The sequence below is a fragment of the Artemia sp. Qi Xiang Cuo genome, chromosome 9, assembly GCF_049724085.1.
Source record: "Artemia sp. Qi Xiang Cuo chromosome 9, ASM4972408v1, whole genome shotgun sequence".
Taxonomy (NCBI): domain Eukaryota; kingdom Metazoa; phylum Arthropoda; class Branchiopoda; order Anostraca; family Artemiidae; genus Artemia; species Artemia sp. Qi Xiang Cuo.
The window spans coordinates 23,647,708-23,668,787 of record NC_142802.1 but is presented as its reverse complement, the minus strand read 5'-3'; the positions used below and the strand labels follow the sequence as shown (position 1 = coordinate 23,668,787).

At 33.5% G+C, this 21,080-nt stretch overlaps 1 protein-coding gene and 1 pseudogene across 1 annotated transcript in view; one reads left to right on the top strand and one right to left on the bottom strand.

Annotated features, from left to right (window-relative positions):
• The window catches only part of LOC148948463 (uncharacterized), a 59,182-nt gene extending 53,014 nt beyond the window's left edge, over window positions 1-6,168 (top strand). Inside the window, exons 4-5 of the mRNA XM_089093934.1 lie at window positions 2,592-2,721; window positions 4,961-6,168. Coding sequence (XP_088950060.1) covers window positions 2,592-2,721; window positions 4,961-5,206 — 376 coding nt within the window. The 3' untranslated portion in view covers window positions 5,207-6,168. The remainder of the gene's footprint in view (window positions 1-2,591; window positions 2,722-4,960) is intronic.
• A 3,129-nt stretch (window positions 6,169-9,297) lies between these two features.
• Window positions 9,298-11,844, bottom strand: LOC148948462 (nuclear protein localization protein 4 homolog pseudogene; annotated as a pseudogene).
• Between the last annotated feature and the right edge of the window lie 9,236 nt (window positions 11,845-21,080).

The window sequence follows — 21,080 nt, the reverse complement described above, 5'->3', positions numbered from 1 at the left end:
CCTTACAAATAACTTTGTCTTATTTAATAAGCACTAAATTAAAGATTATTTGAACTAAATATAATTTAAGATTTTTTTTTATTGATAGGTTAGAAGTAAAATTATCAATAAGATCCTTGTGAGCATCCCAGCACCGGTCCATCGACAAAAACAGAGCGAATTTAGATCTCTCAGTTCTATACTTGTCCATGTAGATTTTTTTTTTTTTTTTTTTTTTTGTGTTATAATCATGTAAATCTTGTGATTAGGAGAATAAATTTTGGTTAAGGTAATGTGGTGATAATTTCTTGATGTCATATTTCAATTTGAAAAGAATTGCTCCTAAAGTAAATTGTTGAGAAACTGGAAGTTTATCTAAATAAGTATATAAAGATACTGTAGAAAACTTGTTTGGAAGTGCAACAGATGATTGAATAAAAAGTTTCAGGATTCTTAGGGCTTTTTTTGTAAAGTATATAAAGTCACAGTACTTTATTTAAGTGAAGCGTGAATTTCCCTCCTTCGCTAGCTAACGATATGTTATACTCATCAGAGACGTTTGCCATCACCCAGTCCTTGGTGATGAAGGTGGATGCCATCCAGATGGATCACCTTCCAAAACATTCATCACGCCAGATGAATTTACAGGGTACAGAATCTGTAAAATCTTTGGTCCTTCAAATTATCACCCCTATCCAAATAGCTGGTGTCTTGCTCGCTGCTTTGGTATGCCCACCTATTTCTTATGGTCCTGCAAACTCCCGCTGAATAATTCTTTGACTTTTTCCGAACTTCAGATGGCTGGAAGCTCCCCAGAGGAAGACTACACACCAACAGAGTAAACGTCATTTGCAATCGATTCATTTTCCGAAACATCTACCTCCTAGGAAGGTTTGACCCTCGCCCACAACAGCAACTCTCTGGTTGAGACTAACGGTGCTGACATCCTGTTCCCCCCTACAGTGGCAACGCTGCTAAGCAAGAGCTTTAAATCAAAGTAAGACTGAGTCAAATCGATGCCTGATCCTCATGGAAGAAGTTAGCTAAATTTTTTACTCTAATTATAAAGTATGATGATGGGACTCGCGCATGTGAGCAGTATATGGCCGAAAACTTGCCTGACAAAACTTGCAGCCTATATCTAATTTTTATTAATATTTTTGCTTTGGCTTTATACGGCTCTCTTTTGTAGTTGAGTTTTTAGTTATATACCAGCATAGCATTAAGGTAGTGACAATAAATTCCTACTCTACTTATTATTGAAACCTTTTTGGTTTAGTGATAGAAGTTTGCCCGATTTCTGCCTTAAAAAAATTATTTTCTTTGTTCAGTGCCTGCTATTGTATAAAAAACGGTTTGGTCAGAGGATCACGAGCTCAATTTACGAATTTTTATTTGTCCAGTTGTTGATGCAGGTATGTAAAAACATACTAAATGTGTTTTTTATAAATACTAGTAAATAATTACTAAATATACTAACTGGATACGCCAAATAAAAAGCTCCTTCCTCCCTGAATCTATAGGTCTTTATATTACTGAACTAACTAAGGACCAATTTGTATGCCTTGCAGTGTTAGCAGATAATACTTAGGAACAAGACAGTGTTTATGCACGCTTTCATGACCAGTTTCTTGCGATTCTAATTTCCCACATCTCTAGTGCAATTTTGAACTTAAAATACGGAAAGCATATGCGTTCATAAATCATTTTTATTTTTTTATTTGCAAAACATGGGACTATGATGTGGCTTGAGCATAATTCAGAAATCTTTGGTTAATCATGATGGTGTAAATAAAAACATATCATTAAAAGTCGAACAATTTCTAGTTCTGTTTTCTCTACTTTTCTCTAATTTGTTTTCTACTTTTCTCGTTTTCTCTAATTTGTTTTCTCTACTTAATGGTAAGCTTCATTCCTGTTCTTTTTTCCTATCAGATTTGCCTGACTATTTATGTGTTTTCTTTGAACTGCCTCCACTATTAAAAATAAATTTCGGTTTTCTTTTTTATATTGACGCAATTTTCTTCATTATATGTACTTATTTAACTGTTGGTTTTAGAACTGGGCCATAGCCAAAATAGGCAATATCTTCTGAGTCAGCTTTGAGAATCGATTTTTTTAGAGCAAAAGATTTCTTGTGATCTATACAACTAGATTACTCAACTGTCCGCAACCTTTGGAGTTGGAATTGATAAAATCGATTTACATAACTCTGCTTAATTGACCCTCTAGAAATCTTATTTTTTTAGATTTGTGTCTACTTTTTTTTTCAGCCAATGCATTCACATTTGGGGGAAAGGGGGTTAAAGCTCAATCATTTTCCGAGCTCATTTTATTTCACTATGAATCGAGAGGTAATTATATATATGTTTTTTATTTAGATTCTAATTTTCACAGTCCAGAAGCCATACTGACTGATTCTATAAAAGAAATAGCGGAAAAAAAGTAAAAAAGGAGACATATTGCTGGTTTCGATTATAATATACCAACCAACTGACTTTATAGTGCCACATCCTTTCTTTTTTGCATATGTGTGAGTTTTTTTTTACATGCAAGTCTGGAGACTGATTTTAAAGACTTTTAACTGAATATACAAACACTTATTACCGTAGGAAAGATGTTGGGGAGCAAGAACAAATGCTGAAGACGAAAGCAATGAGGGAAAGAGAAGCACAGAGGAAAAAGCCAAAATATCGATACACAAATATTCGCATCCGTTTTCCTGATGATATCATTTTGCAGGTAATTTTCCTCCTAATCAGCTAATCAGTTATAATCAGGCCTTTAGTAAACCATAAGGTTGTTCTTTTAAAATAGTAAGACCCGTAGTGTCTCAGTTAAGCTGTTTTTTTCTAGCCAGAGTTAGGCTCCACAGCTGGGTTTCACATCGTAGGATAAAAAAAAAGGGGACGAATATTGTGTTCGCTTTTGTGTCAGATCTGAGTTCTGCTCCCCACAGGTGGGTTTCGCGAAGATGAATGGGTAAATATTTGGTTGGCTTCTTCATCGGAACAGAATTCTACTTTTGCAGTTTTGTTTGACATAAGAAAAAAGTGGGAGGGCAATGGTCGGCTTTCTTTTGCACTGGGTCAGAGTTATGCCTCTGTAGCTGGGTACTGCGCTGAAAAATAGGGGGAGGGTGAATCTTAGGTTTGTTTCCGCATCGAATTGATGTTAAAATTCACTACCCACCCAGCTAAGTTGTGCCTAAAATAAATAACGCTTCATGCTTATGCGCTGGTAAAAGTGCTTTAGTACCATTCTTTTTAGATTGGCATGCAAAGGAATCTTTCTTTTTTTGATGGGAGTAATTAAGATTTCCAGAACAACTTCAGAAATTTTCCTTTTAATTAGACAACCGCCCGGATTAGGTATTTTTCATGATTCTTTAATTGATTTAGTGGGGTCAAATTCAGAGTTAGTTTAATTGATTTAGTGGGGTCAAGATCTGAAAAATTCATATCTTGGAAATCCTTTGGTTTAGGGAAATTTTCCGTTTTCTGTCAAAACTTGACGCAACAGTGATTTGCAGCAGGTCTTTGATTCTTCCCAAGCTGGATTGGGGAAATCATTTGAATAAGGAAAAGTGTCTATTCACATAGCAACGTTGCTTGACCAAGTGTGTCGTTTTCTGTTTTATACTCCAATTGTTAGTTTCTTCCAAAGGTAGGTTGCAAAAATCCTTTGAACTAGGGAATGTGTTTATTCAAATAGTGACGTCGTGTTTTAGGAAGGGGAAAGGATGTTTCGACCAAATTTCGGATTAATAATTGAGAGGTGTCCGAGTCATCAAATCTCTTTAGTCCTCAGTTTTATAGATTAGAAATAAGTGTTTGATTCAGCCCATAGACGAGCTTTAGCGAAGATCCTATCCTTGTATGGTATACCAAATAAATACATCAAAGTGATTAGTGATGTGTACGAGAGTAACATTGCTGCGGTTCGAACGAGTTGTTACCGACTACAGTGTCTTAAAAAGTTCTTATTCTAGTTCAACGGACCTTGTGTTTTAGCAGTCGTTTTTAAAGAATTTCGAAAGAAGGTAACCTTTAGAATAAAGAGTAAGGTTTGTGAAAGCAGGCTAAATTTAAAAAAAGGCACTGGAACTTTCGATTTCCTATTGAATGAGTCCCCTCTAAAGTTTATTCGACCACCCTTCCCATTAAAACCTTATATCTTAACAATGGGCAACTTGCATAGCTTACAGTTGTTACCCCGGGAGCTGGAAGGGAGGTTGTCGAACATGGAGTTATTGTTATTTGACCTTTGAACTATTGTGAACAAAATGGCTATCTCAAAATTTTGATCGGATGCGTTTGAGGAAAAAACAGTAAGGTGGGTGGCTTGTTGCCCTCCAATTGGTTTTGACTTTTAAAAGGGCACTAGAACTTTTAGTTTGTAATCGAATGAGCCCCCTCTGAAGTATATACGACTACCCTTCCATTTGAAGTGCATCTGAAAAAAATAAATAAACAAATATTAATACATTGAAACTTTTTGGCTTTTTACTTTAGGCAATGCTATAGGGTTGCCCCTGACTTAAACACGGAGCAAAACTTTCAATTTCCTTTCTAATAAACTTCAGGAACTATCCATGGGGAGTATGGGATGGGGGTATTTTTCGGGGGGGGGGGGAGGGGGTAGACCCCGGTTCCCCATTCGAATATGTTCCATAGGGCTTGGTGTATTTAACTACAATATTATGCAATGCTTCTGGAAATAGCCTTTATTGTTTATTAGTGCTCTGTAAAATTTGTGTGGTGCCACGGAGTTACGACCAGTCTATGAAGTGGGGCTCAGCCCATTCCCTCACTCTTCCCTCCCTTCCCCAAGAAAGCCAAAAATGTAAAAAAGCGTGCGATTTATAAGGTTAAAAAATAAAACATTCTTTTCTGTAAAACCTCCTTCTAAATTTTGTCTTTTCCTCTAAACGTGCTTTTGCTGTGATTTGTGATCAGTTTGTTTTGTTTTATTTTTCTAGGGCACCTTCAAAGTAAATGAAAAACTGAGGGATGTCTATTCATTCATTCAAGAAGCTTTAGAAGAGCACTCAAGACCTTTTGTCCTCATGTTTTCAAGATGGAAGTTACTGGACCAAGATGTGAGTCTACTCGACCTTGAACTCGTTCCTAGTGTGACCCTTCACTTTAAATGGTACCAACCTAGTGCTAAATCTGGGACGAGACTTTTGAAGGAGACTATTTTAACGCTATTGGAAGATGTTTAAATTGTTTATTAACCTTGTTCATTATTTCTCAGTGTGGTTTTGCAGTTGGTTAGAAAAAAAAACTGATTCTTACATATGGACAAGCTTTTATTTATTAATTAGTATATTTGAATGAAATATACATACAAATGCAAAGTTTAAAAGTAAAAATTTTAAATTGAAGTAAAGATAAATTAAAAACTAGGCTCTAAAAACAAAACGGGTAATTAGGTTCAGGTTACTATTCAATAAAAGACTGTTGTAAAATATTTTAGGGGGCTCGGGACACTTTTGCTGTGGGTAGAACACACCTTATATTGATGGACGTTAGCAGAGAAATAACGACGAATTATCGTCGTTTATATAGCCTACAGAATAATATTCTATTATTGTCTACAGTAAATGTAAAACGTATTATAGTCTACGGAAAATATAATTGTCATTTTGAAAATGTTCTGTCCAAAGCTTTAGTCTTATTACGTAAAGAATTCGGTTGCATTACGTTTCTTTTGTCTTAAAAGCATTAATTTGTATAAACAGTGCCCGGTTATTCGGGACAATTTGGGATTTCGGGTTGGGGGTTTTATGAACGCCGAAGACCCCCTTCTCTGGGGACGCACCTGTACGGGCTGTCTATAGAGTCCCTTTAAAGTTAGCCCAATGTATTATAAAGGTAGTTTTTGAAACACTGTCGGTAGAGTTATTGAAGATGTAGTAAATTATTGTTGAAACATTATGCAAGCAATGTTTCAATAACTGCCAATTTGATGAAGTGTTTTAATTGTAAAAAAAATTAATGGACACCATTTATTTCAAAATAGGAGGATTCTACGTTGGAAAGAGTGTCCTGTGCTTTTTTGAGCGCTATTTGAAAAGGTCTGAATAAATTATATGTCTAGTCTATTGTATCTGATCCTGTTTTTGGCCTAGTAGAATTTAATGTTCCAATATTTTTCAAAACTAACTGTTAATCAACAATGTGATTTTTGTTTTATATAATAATACATACTTTATAGAATATGTCTTTCTTTCATAATTTTAAGTGTAAATTCAAGTTCTGAATTGCTTCCTCGGTCTGGAAATTTTTGAGTCCAAAAATAAATTTTTGTTCCCGTTTCCAAGGAAAATAATTTGGAATTCTTCATAAAAAAAAAATCATAAGAAAAGTCTAGAAAGCGATGGGTTTGTGCCAACACAGGGGAAGAAGACATTGAGAATTGACCCCATATGAAATCAGCGACACTTTTTGATTAGATTGGATCTACAACTACTGCCACTGCTGCTGATGACTCAACGCAGCAATGAGCTACCTAAAGTCAACGCAGGTGCACAAGCTCCTTTTCCTGCACCATCATTTTAGAGCTTCATCCATTACTTCATGCCTTAAAGTTCCTGGCTCCTGGCCCAAACAGACCAGGGACATATAAACTGATATGGAACGATATAATCTAATATGATATCAAAGAACCAATACGATTCAAATTCAATTCCACACTGAATGAATGCTTCAAGATTTTATTTTAACTCGCAGCTAACATATCTTCTCCTGTGGCATCTCATTGCCTGAAGAAGGAAGCACGTACTTCATTGCACAACCTAAACCATCAAATGTGACAAGACTAATCCAAGTAGCTAGGGCAAAGGGCATTAAAAAAATTTCAAGCGATAAATAAAAATAAATAGCAAAGAAATATGCGGTTAGAATACTTGCAAAAATGACAATTACAACGAGTCAAGAAAAAAATTGAAAAACAAAGAAATATGCAGTTAAAAGATAATTGGCAGCTAGAATTACAACGAGTCAAAAACAAAAGTGAAGCACAAGAAAATATACATTTAAAAGACATGCCACTACGAGGATCAGAACAAATGAAAATGAAGAACAAAAAAAATATGCGGTTAGAAGATATGCGACATTTAGGACAACAAAATATACGGTTAGAAGATAAGCAACAGCGAGAATTACATGTGACAGCGAGAATCAGAACGTGTCAAAATGAAAGAGAAGAACACAGAAGTGTGCTGTTAGAAGACAAGCAACAGCAAAAATCAGAACGAATCAAAAATGAAAGTGAAGTAGAAAGAAATATTACGTTTGAAGAACAACGCCATCGTAATCTTTGACGCCAACAAACTGTGGCGCCAAAACACAATACAAACTTATAAAGATGAAGTAAAAAACGCAAGTGTTAATTAAAAGTCATCGGAACCCATCAGGGCTGTACGTTTTCACTGTGGAGTCCTCCATTTTACCCGAGGAAAGAGTAGCCAATAAAGGTGATTTATTTAGAGGTTGCTGCTTGCTAGGTTGAATTGCATTGCCACCTCCACATTTTCAAAATGAATTTGTTTGGCCTTTTATAGGGCGTCAGTTGCTTTCTAAAGAGTTCCACAAACAAACCCGAAATTTGAACCCATGTTGTGCTCTAGCTTCATCCAAGGTAAACGATGATAGAGCCATAAATAGTCGTAATGATTTCAGCTTCAAAGTGACTACACAAATGTGTCACCAAATCAATTTAGCGGCACATACATCACAAACCCCCTGAAGGTGATTTTGAACCACCTTCATATAGCCAAATGTACTTTTGAGACACGATAAAGCTGTTGAAGAACGCCTTGCATATCCTTTAAATTGTGTGATATATCGTAAACTAATGGATCTCTTGGCATGTATGGTAATCACCGGGGGGGGGGGGTAAACGCCGGTCACCATATGTATAATAGAGCCGTGGGTGAAGAGAAGCTTTGAACTTCTAATCTAAAATGAAATATTATTAAAATGAAATTGTTGATTTGGGTTCCTCTGTTCACTGCTAGAATTAACAAAAATGAAAAAAGAAGACCTGTTATTAACGTAAGTTTTTACGTATTAAAGTTTCATATTAATTTATTCAATTTAATACTCAAGCACAAAGAGCATGAGAAGCTTTGGCAAACTGATACTGGTGTCAAAAATAAAAATCAGCGCCCTATCTAGTGGCGAGGTTCCAATATTGTTTCGTGACGTCATCTCCTGGACCCCTTTTAGCCTACTCTAAAACTGCTCCATACTTGTCTTTTGAAGTGTTTTAAAGTTCCAGGGAGCAAAGAGAGCTAAACTCCGCCACCAATACACCTTTCATCTTAAACTGTACCATTCCGTGTAAATTGCCAAGATCTTTCCATGCTAACCCAAGCCTATTTAATGTAGGCAGGAGTTTGACTTAATCGGTGAAGATCCGGCAACTCTCCAACAATTTGTAAAACCACCACACTTTTCAGTCTTAATGAGGAGACATTGTTGCTGCAGCAAATTGGAGGAATGATTGGTGATAACTTCTTGATGCCCTGCCTGTCTCTTGAGGTACAGGCAAAATTGAAGTATAAAGTAAGTCTTTGAAGTGGAAAGTTCTAATGTTAAAGAATATTCATTTAAAAGTAATCATGATACAGTAACTATTAAGTCAAAAAGGTTTGTGGTCAGAATTTAGTTTCTCTCTTTCATTTTAACAATTTAAGACCAGCAATAATTGTGAGATCAATTTCCTACGGTAACTCAGGTAACCCAAGCAAATTGACTCAGAAGACATTTCATTTGTATACACAACAGGGAAAACTGTCACAGAAGAGTAAAATGCTGGTGCAGATAAATTTCTTCTTTTTTTCAGTAAAAAAAAATGGAACATAAAATTGTATTTTTATGCGACTATTTTCTCAGCTTTTGCTCATCTTATAAAATTTAATAAAATTAAAATAATAATAAAAAAAACAGACCAGTTTCATTCTAAAATTTAAAAATTTGACACTAGACTTCATAAATCAAAAGAAGAACCGTTACGATTGCCATACTTGCTAAAGCGTTAATAATTATGCAAGAGCCACATTATTAAAATTAAGCATAAACTTTCCAACTAAACGCTTAGTTAAAAAAATATAACTCAATTTGGCCAAAGACATATATATTGATCGTCAGAAATGATGTTTTATATCAATTTTACATTTTAAAAATATGAGCCCCTCTAGTGGGTAGATTTTCTCCGTTTCTTTCTTGGTTTACAGATAAAATAGATCACTTTATAGTTACACTGCTTACAATGCACATTATCCAGTCACTGAACAAAGAAGTGGAACTAGAGCAGCTGTTCGAGCGTAGTCCACGGCTGTTCCTTTCGCCAATAGTGAGCTTGTACCATGTCCTTAGCTTTGATAGCGTCGATTAAGGGTTTTATATTGTCCTTAATGGACACAAAGTCGATAGAAGTTATATAGACTAGGAAATGGAAATCTGAAGCAGCTTCTAAAAATTTTCCCGGCTCGAACTGTTTTAAATAGCTCTGCAATGACATGAGATCTTGGGTTTCACCAATGTGTGATCTATTTTCCACAGAGAATGAGGATCCCTGTTTTGGAACATGAAAAGTGTAGACAGACTCTAAAGGACTGGCCACAGGGACATCCACCAAAAGGTATTCGACTGGGAAAGGTCGAGCAATTTTTGATGTTTCGTTCCCATATTCATCTTTTACTTTGTAAAAGACATCAGGGACGTATTGGTTCTTTTCAGAGTCCCTTAAATATCCTAATTCGGGGGCATCTTTTGTGGGGATGATTACGTTATCTCTTGCTAATGACATGCACTGATTAGAGACCTGATAACCCTCCATACGAACCTGATTATTTTCATCCCCTGTAACACACACAGTTACGAATTTCGATCCAAACCGTCCTTCAAATGAATATTTACAAGGATTTGGATGTTTCGCTTGCAATTTTCCAGCAAGTATACATTCCTGAGCTGATAGAAAGAATGTTTCTCTATTCCGGAAATTTTTTACTGTTCCCTTTTGGGGATCTTCTGTTTCCAAATCAGTGAAAATCCAACCAACTCTTTGCAATCCGAAATCTTTGGCAACAGTGTTTACTGTTACTTCCATAGGATCATCCAGAAATTTAATACCCACTCTACTGTTTTGTTGAGGTGGCTCGTATATAGCTGCTACGACAGTTTTTATACCCAAGGGTACATCTTTGTGTGGCTTATACCATCCATACAAATGGCCTGCTCTTTGATTACCAGTAATTCTCCAATAGTTCAAAAATCTGTCCACAATTTGAGGATTTTCAAATTCAACGTTATCTAAATGCCGATACCGCTGTCGATTAAGTGTTATTGCACCAGGTCGACATCTTAGACATCCTCCTTCCGAGACTGGCAGATGATTCAGACAACGTAGTTTCAGTGTGAACTTCATATCATCCAGCTGAGCATATTTCCCTCGATCAGCAGCGCTTCCAAGTTTCCTTAAGCTGGCATGGAATGACATGTGTTTAATTTTGTGTTCAGCTAAATATTTTTCATCAAAGGGATCAATGGCTGAACATTGAATACAACGATAATTTGCCTCATGTTGACAGAATACATTTTTACCCCTTTCAATCATTCCTGTCTCATGTTCTAATATCCTATCAACTTCATCTTCTAAAACATTTTTTTTTACAGGTGGTAAAGAAATTCCAACACTTAACTTGGAAATATTTTGAACAGAGGGCTGCACTAGTTTAGGTGCAAAGGCATCCATGGCTTCACCATTGGACACACAATCAAAAAGAGTTACATTATTCACTGGGGATATGAATAATAATTCACCATGTTTTAAATTGTAGCTCTTTAAATCTCGAAAGGGGGTTGACTTAATTGCTGATGATTCCGGAGATATTCTATCCTTAAATATCATAAAGCTGAAACTCTTCAATCCAAAGGAATTATAAACCATTTCATAAAGCTTCTTGGTTGAAGTATCTGGGTCAATTTCAATGCGCTTTGTTCCTTCTGAAGTCTGAAAACGCAGGGTCATCTTTCTTGACTGATGTTCCAAAAAACCTGTATTCAAAATCAAATTTTCCGAGCTTGAGTCACGAGTTTTCCTTTTTTTCGAATTTACAGCTTTGCTACGACCTTGGTTACTCCTTTTTCTTGTCTTTAACCTGGTGAAAACAGTTTCTTCCTCGACACTTACTGGTGGACTAGTATTTAAAATCCTTAACTTCAGAGTTTTCATTCGTCTTAGAACTTCTGTCATGCTGGAATGTGGCTCATTTATTATAGTGGAAATACTTTCTGCCTCGACAGGCATAGATGCCCAGGTATCTAAAAAACTTATGTTAACAGCAACAGGTGCTGACGCGCTCAAATTTTCTGTTGTTGACTGTTGTTCCAAAAAACCTGTAACGGCGACAGGTACTGACGCGCTGTAATTTTCCGAGCTTGAGTCACAAGTTTTCCTTTTTTTCAAAGTTACAGCCTTGCTAGGACCTTGGTTACTCCTTTTTCTTGTCTTTAATCTGGTCAAAATAGTCTCTGCCTCGATAGGTACTGATGCACCTGTATCTACAAAACTTAACTTTAGATTATTCATTCGTTTTAGAACTTCTGTCACGCTGGAATGTGGCTCATTTATTATAGTGGAAATACTTTCTGCCTCGACAGGCACAGATGCACTTGTATCTACAGAACTTATGTTACAAGCTTCCTTTCGTTTTAGAGCTTCCGTCATGATGGAATGTGGCTCACTTATTTGCATATTAGTTGAATTTACAACCTTAGAAACACCGTTATCTAAATCTGATTCTAGATTATGATTATCACTTAGGTCTAACTTCTTTTCTTCTTCTCTCATTGCTCTATCTTTTTAAACTTACAAAAGAACTTGCAAAAGCTCATTTATATATAGTGTCAATGACGTAATGTGTCATTAGTAGACTCATATTTAGTGTTAATAACGTAAAGTAGCCTTTTGACGTCATATTTTGTAGTGAATGATGTCATACCAGTAAAAATGAACCCTTGCCATTATATATGAGTTAAATAACAAATTAGATATGGTTAGCTGTCTTACCATCGTGTGAATATTATGTTAACTCATAGGCTATTTTATGACCAAAACCTGTATTGGTTAAAACTAGATTGTGATATTTACAAAATAACAGCAGCCTGTAGTCATTACTGTTTTCTTTTCATAGACAAAATTTCCCTATATATATATATATATATATATATATATATATATATATATATATATATATATATATATATATATATATATATATATATATATATATATATATACATATATATATATATACATATATTAAATTTTTTTTTTAATGTAATCAATTTTCACGAAAAACTTCATTTTTCATGTACAATATTGATCAATGACGTCATAATCGTAGGTTGTAGTACATAAAGGCTCAATAATCGGAATTGAGAATTACATTATTTGCTGCGTTAAAATGATGAATTAGAGAACATAATGCTGGAATAATAGTTTAATGCTCTAAATCATTGGGTCTTATGTATTATGATGAAAAATACTATTTTGCGGATTCTCACTCATGCGGAGGTGCACCATAGCAAAATCATAATGGAAAGGCTTGTGTCATAGAATCACATAAAGGACCAATACAGTTCATTATAAGTGGGGCCTATGGTAGTTTCATATGATATAGCTGAAAACGTGGTAGAAAAATAACCATGGCACATAGCAACTAAAAGTTATCTTTTATAATAAAATCATCTTTTGAATTGAAGTTAGCTGCCTGACTTTTTGAGGTTCGTTTCTTACTATTCCAAGTAAGAAAAAGAGATAAGCTTTTTCCTGTTTGTAAGCATAGCTTGTACATTAAAATGTAGTTTTTTTTTGTAAAAAGTGATACTCGTTGCCGTCCAATTTTTTTGGTCACTTCAGAAGGGCACTAGAACTTTCAATTTCTGTTCAAATGAGCCCTCTCGCGACATTCTAGGACCATTGGGTCGATACAATTACCCCTGGAAAAAAGGCAAATAAACACGCATCCGTGATCTTTCTTCTGGCAAAAAATACAAAATTCCATATTTTTGCAGTTAGAGAACCTACAGTAAGGTTCTCTGATTATGATTCTATGACTTTTAGGAGGTATTTCCCTTTTTTTCGAAAATAAGGCAAATTTCTCAGGCTCTTAACTTTTGATGCGTAAGACTAAACTTTATGAAACTTTTATATTTAAAATCAGCATAAAAATTCAATTATTTTGATATATCTATTGGTATCAATATTCCGTTTTTAGATTTTCGGCTACTATTGAGCCGGGTCTTTCGTTACCACGAACTGTTTGATCAAGTAGTAGTGGCCTGCTATTAAGTACTTCAAACGCAACCCTCCCAGGATTTCTACCACAGCCCTCTGACGTCACGTCATCCCTAGGAAAAATAGCATTGGATTTTTACCGCAGCCCTCTGACGTCACGCAACACACCTTCGCACCTGTACAATGCGGTCAGCTGTTTCTACCGGAGTCCTCTGACGTCACGCTACACACCCCTGTGTTTTCAAGCGCATGCTTCGTCACGACACACCCCTGTGTATTCCAAGCGGAGCCTTGTTACATCACGCGATACACCCTCACCTTTAAGGAGCTACCAACCCCTCAAGTCGTCACACCTACGCAATAAGGTCACGACACACCCCTCTGGACTCCTTAGCCCGTTCCAAACAGACAGGTCTAATATGCTTCACGCAATTTTATGTAATCCTATCTCAGGTACCCATGTGGGAGTCCCCGCTTATAACGTAACGAGAGCGCACACCTTACGAAATGATTTTGCAACACTGTCACGTAATACTTTTTTTTGCCATTTTAGTTTTCAGCCGAAACGTGCAACGTTTTTTTCTTTCTTTAACTTAATGGCGGCGCACACTTTATGTAAGGTCACATAATGATTGCGCAACCATCACTGTCAGATAATACGTTTTTGACATTTTTCACCCGAAACCTTCAACACATTTTTTCCTCCTTTTAACTTAATAGCATTTTATTTTTCACCCGAAACGCTCAACACATGTTTTCTTTCTTTAGTTTTTTTTCTATAGTTCTTGACCCCACCATGACTTGCAAGGTCAGTTTCCTTCTATTAAAACTGCACCTTAATCAACTCGTCCATGAAGCCCTTTCCAATACTCCGTTCCAAGAAATACTTTCAGTAAATAATACAACCCCCTTGACGTCGCAGGTTTCCCCCCTGTGTATTTCAAGAAGAGCCCTGTTACATCATCGTGTTCTAGTGCCCTTCTTAAGTGACCCAAAAAATTGGACGGCAACTAGTATCACTTTTTACAAAAAAAAATACATTTTAATGTAAGTAGTAACCTAGGTTATACTTCTATGGAAGCTATAGGAATTACCATGCTATTCTATGGAAGCTATAGGAAAACATTTCTATGGAAGCTCTACACCTTTTCAAAGAGAGTGAGTATCCTCTCACATGGCCTTATACTTCTATGAAAGCTATAGGAATTACCATGCTAATCTATGGAAGCTATAGGAAAACATTTCTATGGAAGCTCTACACCTTTTCAAAGAGAGTGAGTATTTGACATTTTTGCAAAAAGGGATTCGCAAATTGGACACTATGAACGATATTGATTAATATTTTGAATAATAGAAGTGTGAATAATTTTAATTAGTGATTGGATTGTATGAAGGGGGAGAAAAAAAAAGGATTGAACTGATTAGCAGTTATGGTAACCCCGAAGGAGTTGTTTACTCGGGTAATTTGTTATAAATTTGATACATCATCAGTCTATGAAAACGGCTAACGACGATATAATGACATTGTGACTTGACCTAGCTTTACCTTTCCGATGTGGTCTGTATAATACACAAGTGATGTTTGATAAGTATTGTCAATTTAAAATAGGGTCTAACGTTTTAGTATACTAAAAAGTTGATACTAAGAGAGATGTAGATGGTAAGAAAAGAATTTTAATAATGAAATTCAGAACAAACGTTATAAATCCTTGAAAATAAAGTAGTATGGTTTATGTGAGTACGAACAATAATGTATAATAAGCACCAACGACTCTAACCAGCAGAGACATCAACTCCCCAAAGGTCCCTTATCCCCAAACTCGAAGGGCGCCCCCGGCCTCCAAAGTTTTGGCCCCCCCTTTTTTTTTTTTTTTTTTTTAACATGATATATTTTTTTCAACTTTTTTTTTTACATGTCTTCGAATCAGATGAACCAAACTTAAATTCAGTAGTGTTTTGTCGTGGTTTACCTTGTCACAGTTACATTCTCTTAATTCTTAGAGGTTCATTTTGAATTTCTTTCATTGAAATGCAAGAGTTGGAATATTTCAGTAGTGTCTTGTTATGCTTTACCTTGTCACTGTCTTGTTGTGCTTTACCTTGTCACAGTTACATTCTCTTGATTTTTCAAAGTTCATTTTGGATTTCTTTCGTTGAAATGCAAGAGTTTTAATATTGCAGTAGTTTCTTGTTGTTGTTTACCATGACCCTGTTACGTTCTCCTGATTTTGCAAAATTCCTTTTGAATGTCTTTCGTGAAATTCAAGTGTTGGAATATTTCAATTGTGTTTTGTAATTGTTTTAAATTTAACAGTTAAAGTATATGGGAGTTTAAATTTTACTTATGGAATTATATCTTTGAAATACAAGAGTTGGACTATTTCAGTAGTGTCTTGTTATGCTTTACCTTGTCGCAGTTACATTCTCTCAATTTTTGAAAGCTCATTTTGTATTTCTATTGTTGAAATGCAAGAGTTTTAAAATTTAAGTAATGTTTGTTATGTTTTACCTTGTTAAAATTACAATCACTGGATTTTAAGAGTTTATTTTGAATTTATTCAGTGAATTGAAATAGTTGGTACATATAAGAAGGGTGTCGTCATTGTTTAAATTATCACAGTTACATTCTCTTGATTTTTAAAAGTTACTTTTTGATTTCTTTCGTGAAATTCAAGATTTGGAATATTTCCGTAGTGTTTTATCATGTTTTACCATGTAACAGGTAAATTCTCTTGATTTTTAAAATGTCATTTTGTATTTATTTTTTTTACATGAAGGAGTTTTACTATTTAAGTATTGTTTTTTTGTGATTTCCATTGTTACATTTACATTCTATTGATTTTTCAAATTTCATTTTTAATTTATTTCTTGAAATGAGAGAGTTGTAATATTTAAGTAGTGTTGTGTCGTGGTTTACCTTGTCACAGTTACATTCTCTTGATTTTTCAAAGTTCATTTTGAATTTCTTTCGTTGAAATGCAAGAGTTGGAATATTTCAGTAGTGTTTTGTCGTGGTTTACCATGTCACAGTTACATTCTCTTGATTTTTTCAAAGTTTTTATTTTGGGTTTCATTTGTTGAAATGCAAGAGTTTTAATATTTCAGTAGTGTTTTGTTATGCTTTACTTTGTCACAGTTACATTCTCTTCACTTTTGGAAGATTATTTTGAATTTCTTTCGTGAAATGCAAGAGTTGGAATGTTTCAGTAGTGTTTTGTCGTGGTTTACAATGTCACAATTACACTCTCTTGATTTTTCAAAGTTCATTTTGAATTTCTTTCGTGAAATGCAAGAGTTGGAATATTTCAGAAGTGTTTTGTCGTGGTTTACCTTGTCACAGTTACATTCTCTTGAATTTTCAAAGTTCATTTTGGATTTCTTTTGTTGAAATGCAGGAGTTGGAATATATCAGTAGTATTTTGTTGCGCTTTACCTTGACACAGTTACCTTCTCTTGATTTTTCAAAGTTCATTTTGGATTTCTTTTCTGAAATGCAAGAGTTTGAATATTTCAGTTGTGTTTTGTAGTGGTTTAACTTTTCGCGGTTACATTCTCATGATTTTTCAAAGTTAATTTTGGATTTTTTTTTCCTTGAATTACAAGAGTTGGAATATTTCAGAAGTGTCTTGTTGTGGTTTACCTTGTCACAGTTACATTTTCTTGATGTTTCAAAGTTCATTTTGGATTTCTTTCCTTGAAATGCAAGAGTTGAAATATTTCAGTAGTGTTTTGTCGTGGTTTACCTTGTCACATTTACATTCTCTTGATTTTTCAAAGTTCATTTTGAATTTCTTTCGTGAAATGCAAGAGTTGGAATATTTCAGTAGTGTTTTGTTGTGCTTTACCTTGTCACAGTTACATTCTCTTGATTTTTCAAAGTTTATTATGGGTTTCTTTCTTTGAAATGTAAGAGTTGGAATGTTTCAGTTGTGTTTTGTTGTGATTTACCTTGTCACAGTTACATTCTCTTAATTTTTCAAAGTTCATTTTTGAATTTCTTCCCTTGAAATGCAAAATTTAGAATATTTCAATAGTGTTTTGTTGTGGTTTACCTTGTCACAGTAACAATCTCTTGATTTTGGATTTCTTTCCTTGAAATGCAAGAGTTGGAATACCATTTTTCGTTAAGTGTCAGAGTGAATAAATTCATTATCAACATCCTTTGTCAGATACATCAAATAAAATTGACAAAATCTAAATTTCAGAATGAATAAATTCAATATCAACGTCGTTTGTCACATATGTCGGATGAAATTGACAAAATATTAGTATCAGAGTGAATAAATTTTATATCAACTTCCTTGTCTCGGATGATTAGGATATAACTTACAAAACCTTAAGTTTTATAGTGAATAATTTTTTTTTATAAACATCCTTTATAATAAAAATAAGTAGAAATTTACAAAATCTAAATTTGTGAATGAATAAATTCATTATCAACATCATTTGTCAGCTATATAGTATAAAATTGATAAAATCTAAGTATCAGATTGATTAAATTATATATCAACATCCCTTTTTCGGATACATAGGATAAAATTGACAGAATCTAAGTGTCATTGTGAATAAATTTTTTTATCAACATTCTTTGCCAGATACATCGAATAAAATTGATAAAATATAAGTGTCAGAGTGAATAAATTTTTTTGTCAGAGTGAAGTATCGGAGTGAATATTTTTTTTATCATCATCCTTTGCCAGATACATCGAATAAAATTGATAAAACATAAGTGTAAAAGTGAATAAATATTTCTATCAACATCCTTTTGTCAGATACATCAAATAAAATTGACAAAATCTAAATTTAAGAACGAATAAATGCTTTAACAACATCCTTTATCAGATATGTCGGATAAAATTGACAAAATCTAAGTATCAGAGTGATTAAATTCTGTATCAACATCCTTTTCTCGGATACATAGGATAAAATTGACAGAATCTAAGTATCAGTGTGAATAATTTTTTTTTATCAACATCCTTTTTCAGATTAATAAAATAAAATTGAAAAAATCTAAATTTTATAGTGAGTCGCTTCATTATAAACCTCATTTTGTTGGATGTTTGAGAAAAAATTGCCAGAATCAAAATATCAGAGTGATTAAATTCTATATCCACATCCTTTTCTGGGATACATAGGATAAAATTGACAAAATCTAAATGTAAGTGTGAATAAATTTTTTTTTATCAATATCCTTTGCCAGATACATCGAATAAAATTGATAAAATATAAGTGTCAGAGTGAATAAATTTTTTTTATCAACATACATTGTCACATACATCAAATAAAATTTAAAAAACCTAATTTTCAGAATGAATAAATTCTAAATCAACATCCTTTGTCGGATATGCTAGATACAATTGACCATATATAAGTGTCAGAGTGAATATTGCTTTTAATCAACATACATTGTCACATAAATCTGGTAATATTGGCAAAAGTTAAGTATCAGAGTGATTAAGATCTGTGTAAACATTCTTGTCTCGGATGCGTAGGATAAATTTCACCAATTCTCAATCTTAGAGTGAATATTTTTTTTATCAACATCCTTTGGCAGATACATCGGATAAAATTGACGAAATCTAAATTTCAGAATGAATAAATTCATTATCAACATCCTTTTTCGGATATGTCAGATAAAATTGAAAAAATCTAAGTACCAGAGTGACTAAACTCTGTACCATAATCCTTTTCTCGCGTATAAAGAATAAAATTGTCAAAACCTAAGTGTCATTGTGAATAAATTTTTTTATAAGCATTCTTTGTGAGTTACATAAAACAAATTTGAGAAAATATAAATTTCAGAATGAATAAATGCATTAACAATATCCTTTGTCTGATATGTCGAATAAAATTGAAAAAGTATAAGTGTCAGAGTGAGATCTTTTTTTTTATCAACATCCTTTTGTCAGACACATGAAATAAAATTGACAAAGCCTAAATTTCAGAATGAAAAAATGCTTTAGCAACATCCTTTATCTGATATGGCAGATAAAATTGACAAAATCTAAATTTCAGAATAATTAAATTTTAAATCAACATCCTTTATCATATATATTATATAAAATTGACAAAATATAAGTGTCAAAGCGAATAATTTTTTTTTTATCAAAATCTTTTGGCAGATAAATCGGAAAATATTTACAAAATCTGAGTATTAAAATAGCTAAATTCAATAACAATACAAGTTTATCGGATACATAGGATAAAATTGACAAATTATAAGTTCCGGATTGAATAAATTTTTTTTTATCGAGATTCTTTGGCGCACATATAAGGTAAAGTTGACAAAATATAAATTGTAGAATTAACAAGAAACTTATCAACTCTCTTTGTCAGACACATATTATACAACTTAAAATTTATCGTCACCCATATGAATATTTTTTTTTATAGTAATCGTTTTATCAGACACATCAAATAAATTTTACAAAATCTATATTTCAGAATGAATGAATTCTATATCAACATCCTTTTTCGGACATTTCGTTTAAAATTTACGAATTATATTTGTCAGAGAGAATAATTTTTTTTTATTAAGATGCTTTGTCGGATACGCCTTGTAAAATTGCCGAATTATCAGCATAATCGTAACTAAATTCTATATCAAAATCCATTTCCTATATATAGAGGAAAAAATGGACAAATTAGAAGTATTAGATCGAATAAATTTTTTTTTATCAGCATGCTTTGGCTAAAACATCGGATAGATTTGAAAAAATCGCCATTGGAGAAAGAATAAATTCATTATGACTATCCTTTGTTGGACACGTCGGATAAAATTGACCAAATCTAACTGCCAGAGTGAATAAATACGTGCGCGCACGTAACCTCGTCTAAATTAACTTTAAAGAATTAACTAAAGCTATGTCGAATGTGCATGTCTCTCTAACTCTCTATGCGCCGCCGCGGTGTACACTCCATGTCTTTCTTGTTAGTTTTACCTGACTTAGCCGAAAAAAGATGTTGATAATACATTTAAAGGATGTTGATAAAGAATTTATTCACTCTGATACTTAGATTTTGTCAATTTTATCCCATGTATCCGAGACAATGATATTGATATGGAATCTAATCTCTCTGATACTTAGATTTTATCAATTTTATTCGACGTATCCGACAAAGGATGTTGATAATGAATTTATTCACTCTGACACTTAGATTTTTTCAATTTTATCCGATGTAACTGGCAAAGGATGTTGATAAAAAAAAATATATTCACTCTAACACTTAGATTTTATCAATTTTAATCTATGTATCCGAGAAAAGGATGTTGATGTAGAATTTAATCACTCTGATACTTAGATTTTGTCAATTTTATTCGAAAAACCCGATGAAGGATGTTGTTAAAGCATTTATTCATTCTGATATTTAAATTTTGTCAATTTTTATTCGATGCATCTGACAAAGGATGTTGATAAAAAAAAATTACTCACTCTGACACTTAGATTCTGCCAATATTATTCGATGTATCTGGCAAAGGTTGTTGTTAAAAAAAATTTATTCACTCTGATACTTATATTTTGTCAATTTTATCTGACATATCCGGCAAAGGATGTTGATAAGGAATTTATTTCTTATAATAATTATATTTTATCAGTTTTATCAGATGTATCTGGTAAAGGATGTTGATAAAAAAAAAATTATTCACTCTAACTCTTAGAAATTGTCAATTTTTATCCTATGTATCCGAGAAAAGGATGTTGATATAGAATTTAGTCACTCTGATACTTAGATTTTGTCAATTTTATCCGACATATCCGATAAAGGATGTTGTTAAAGCATTTATT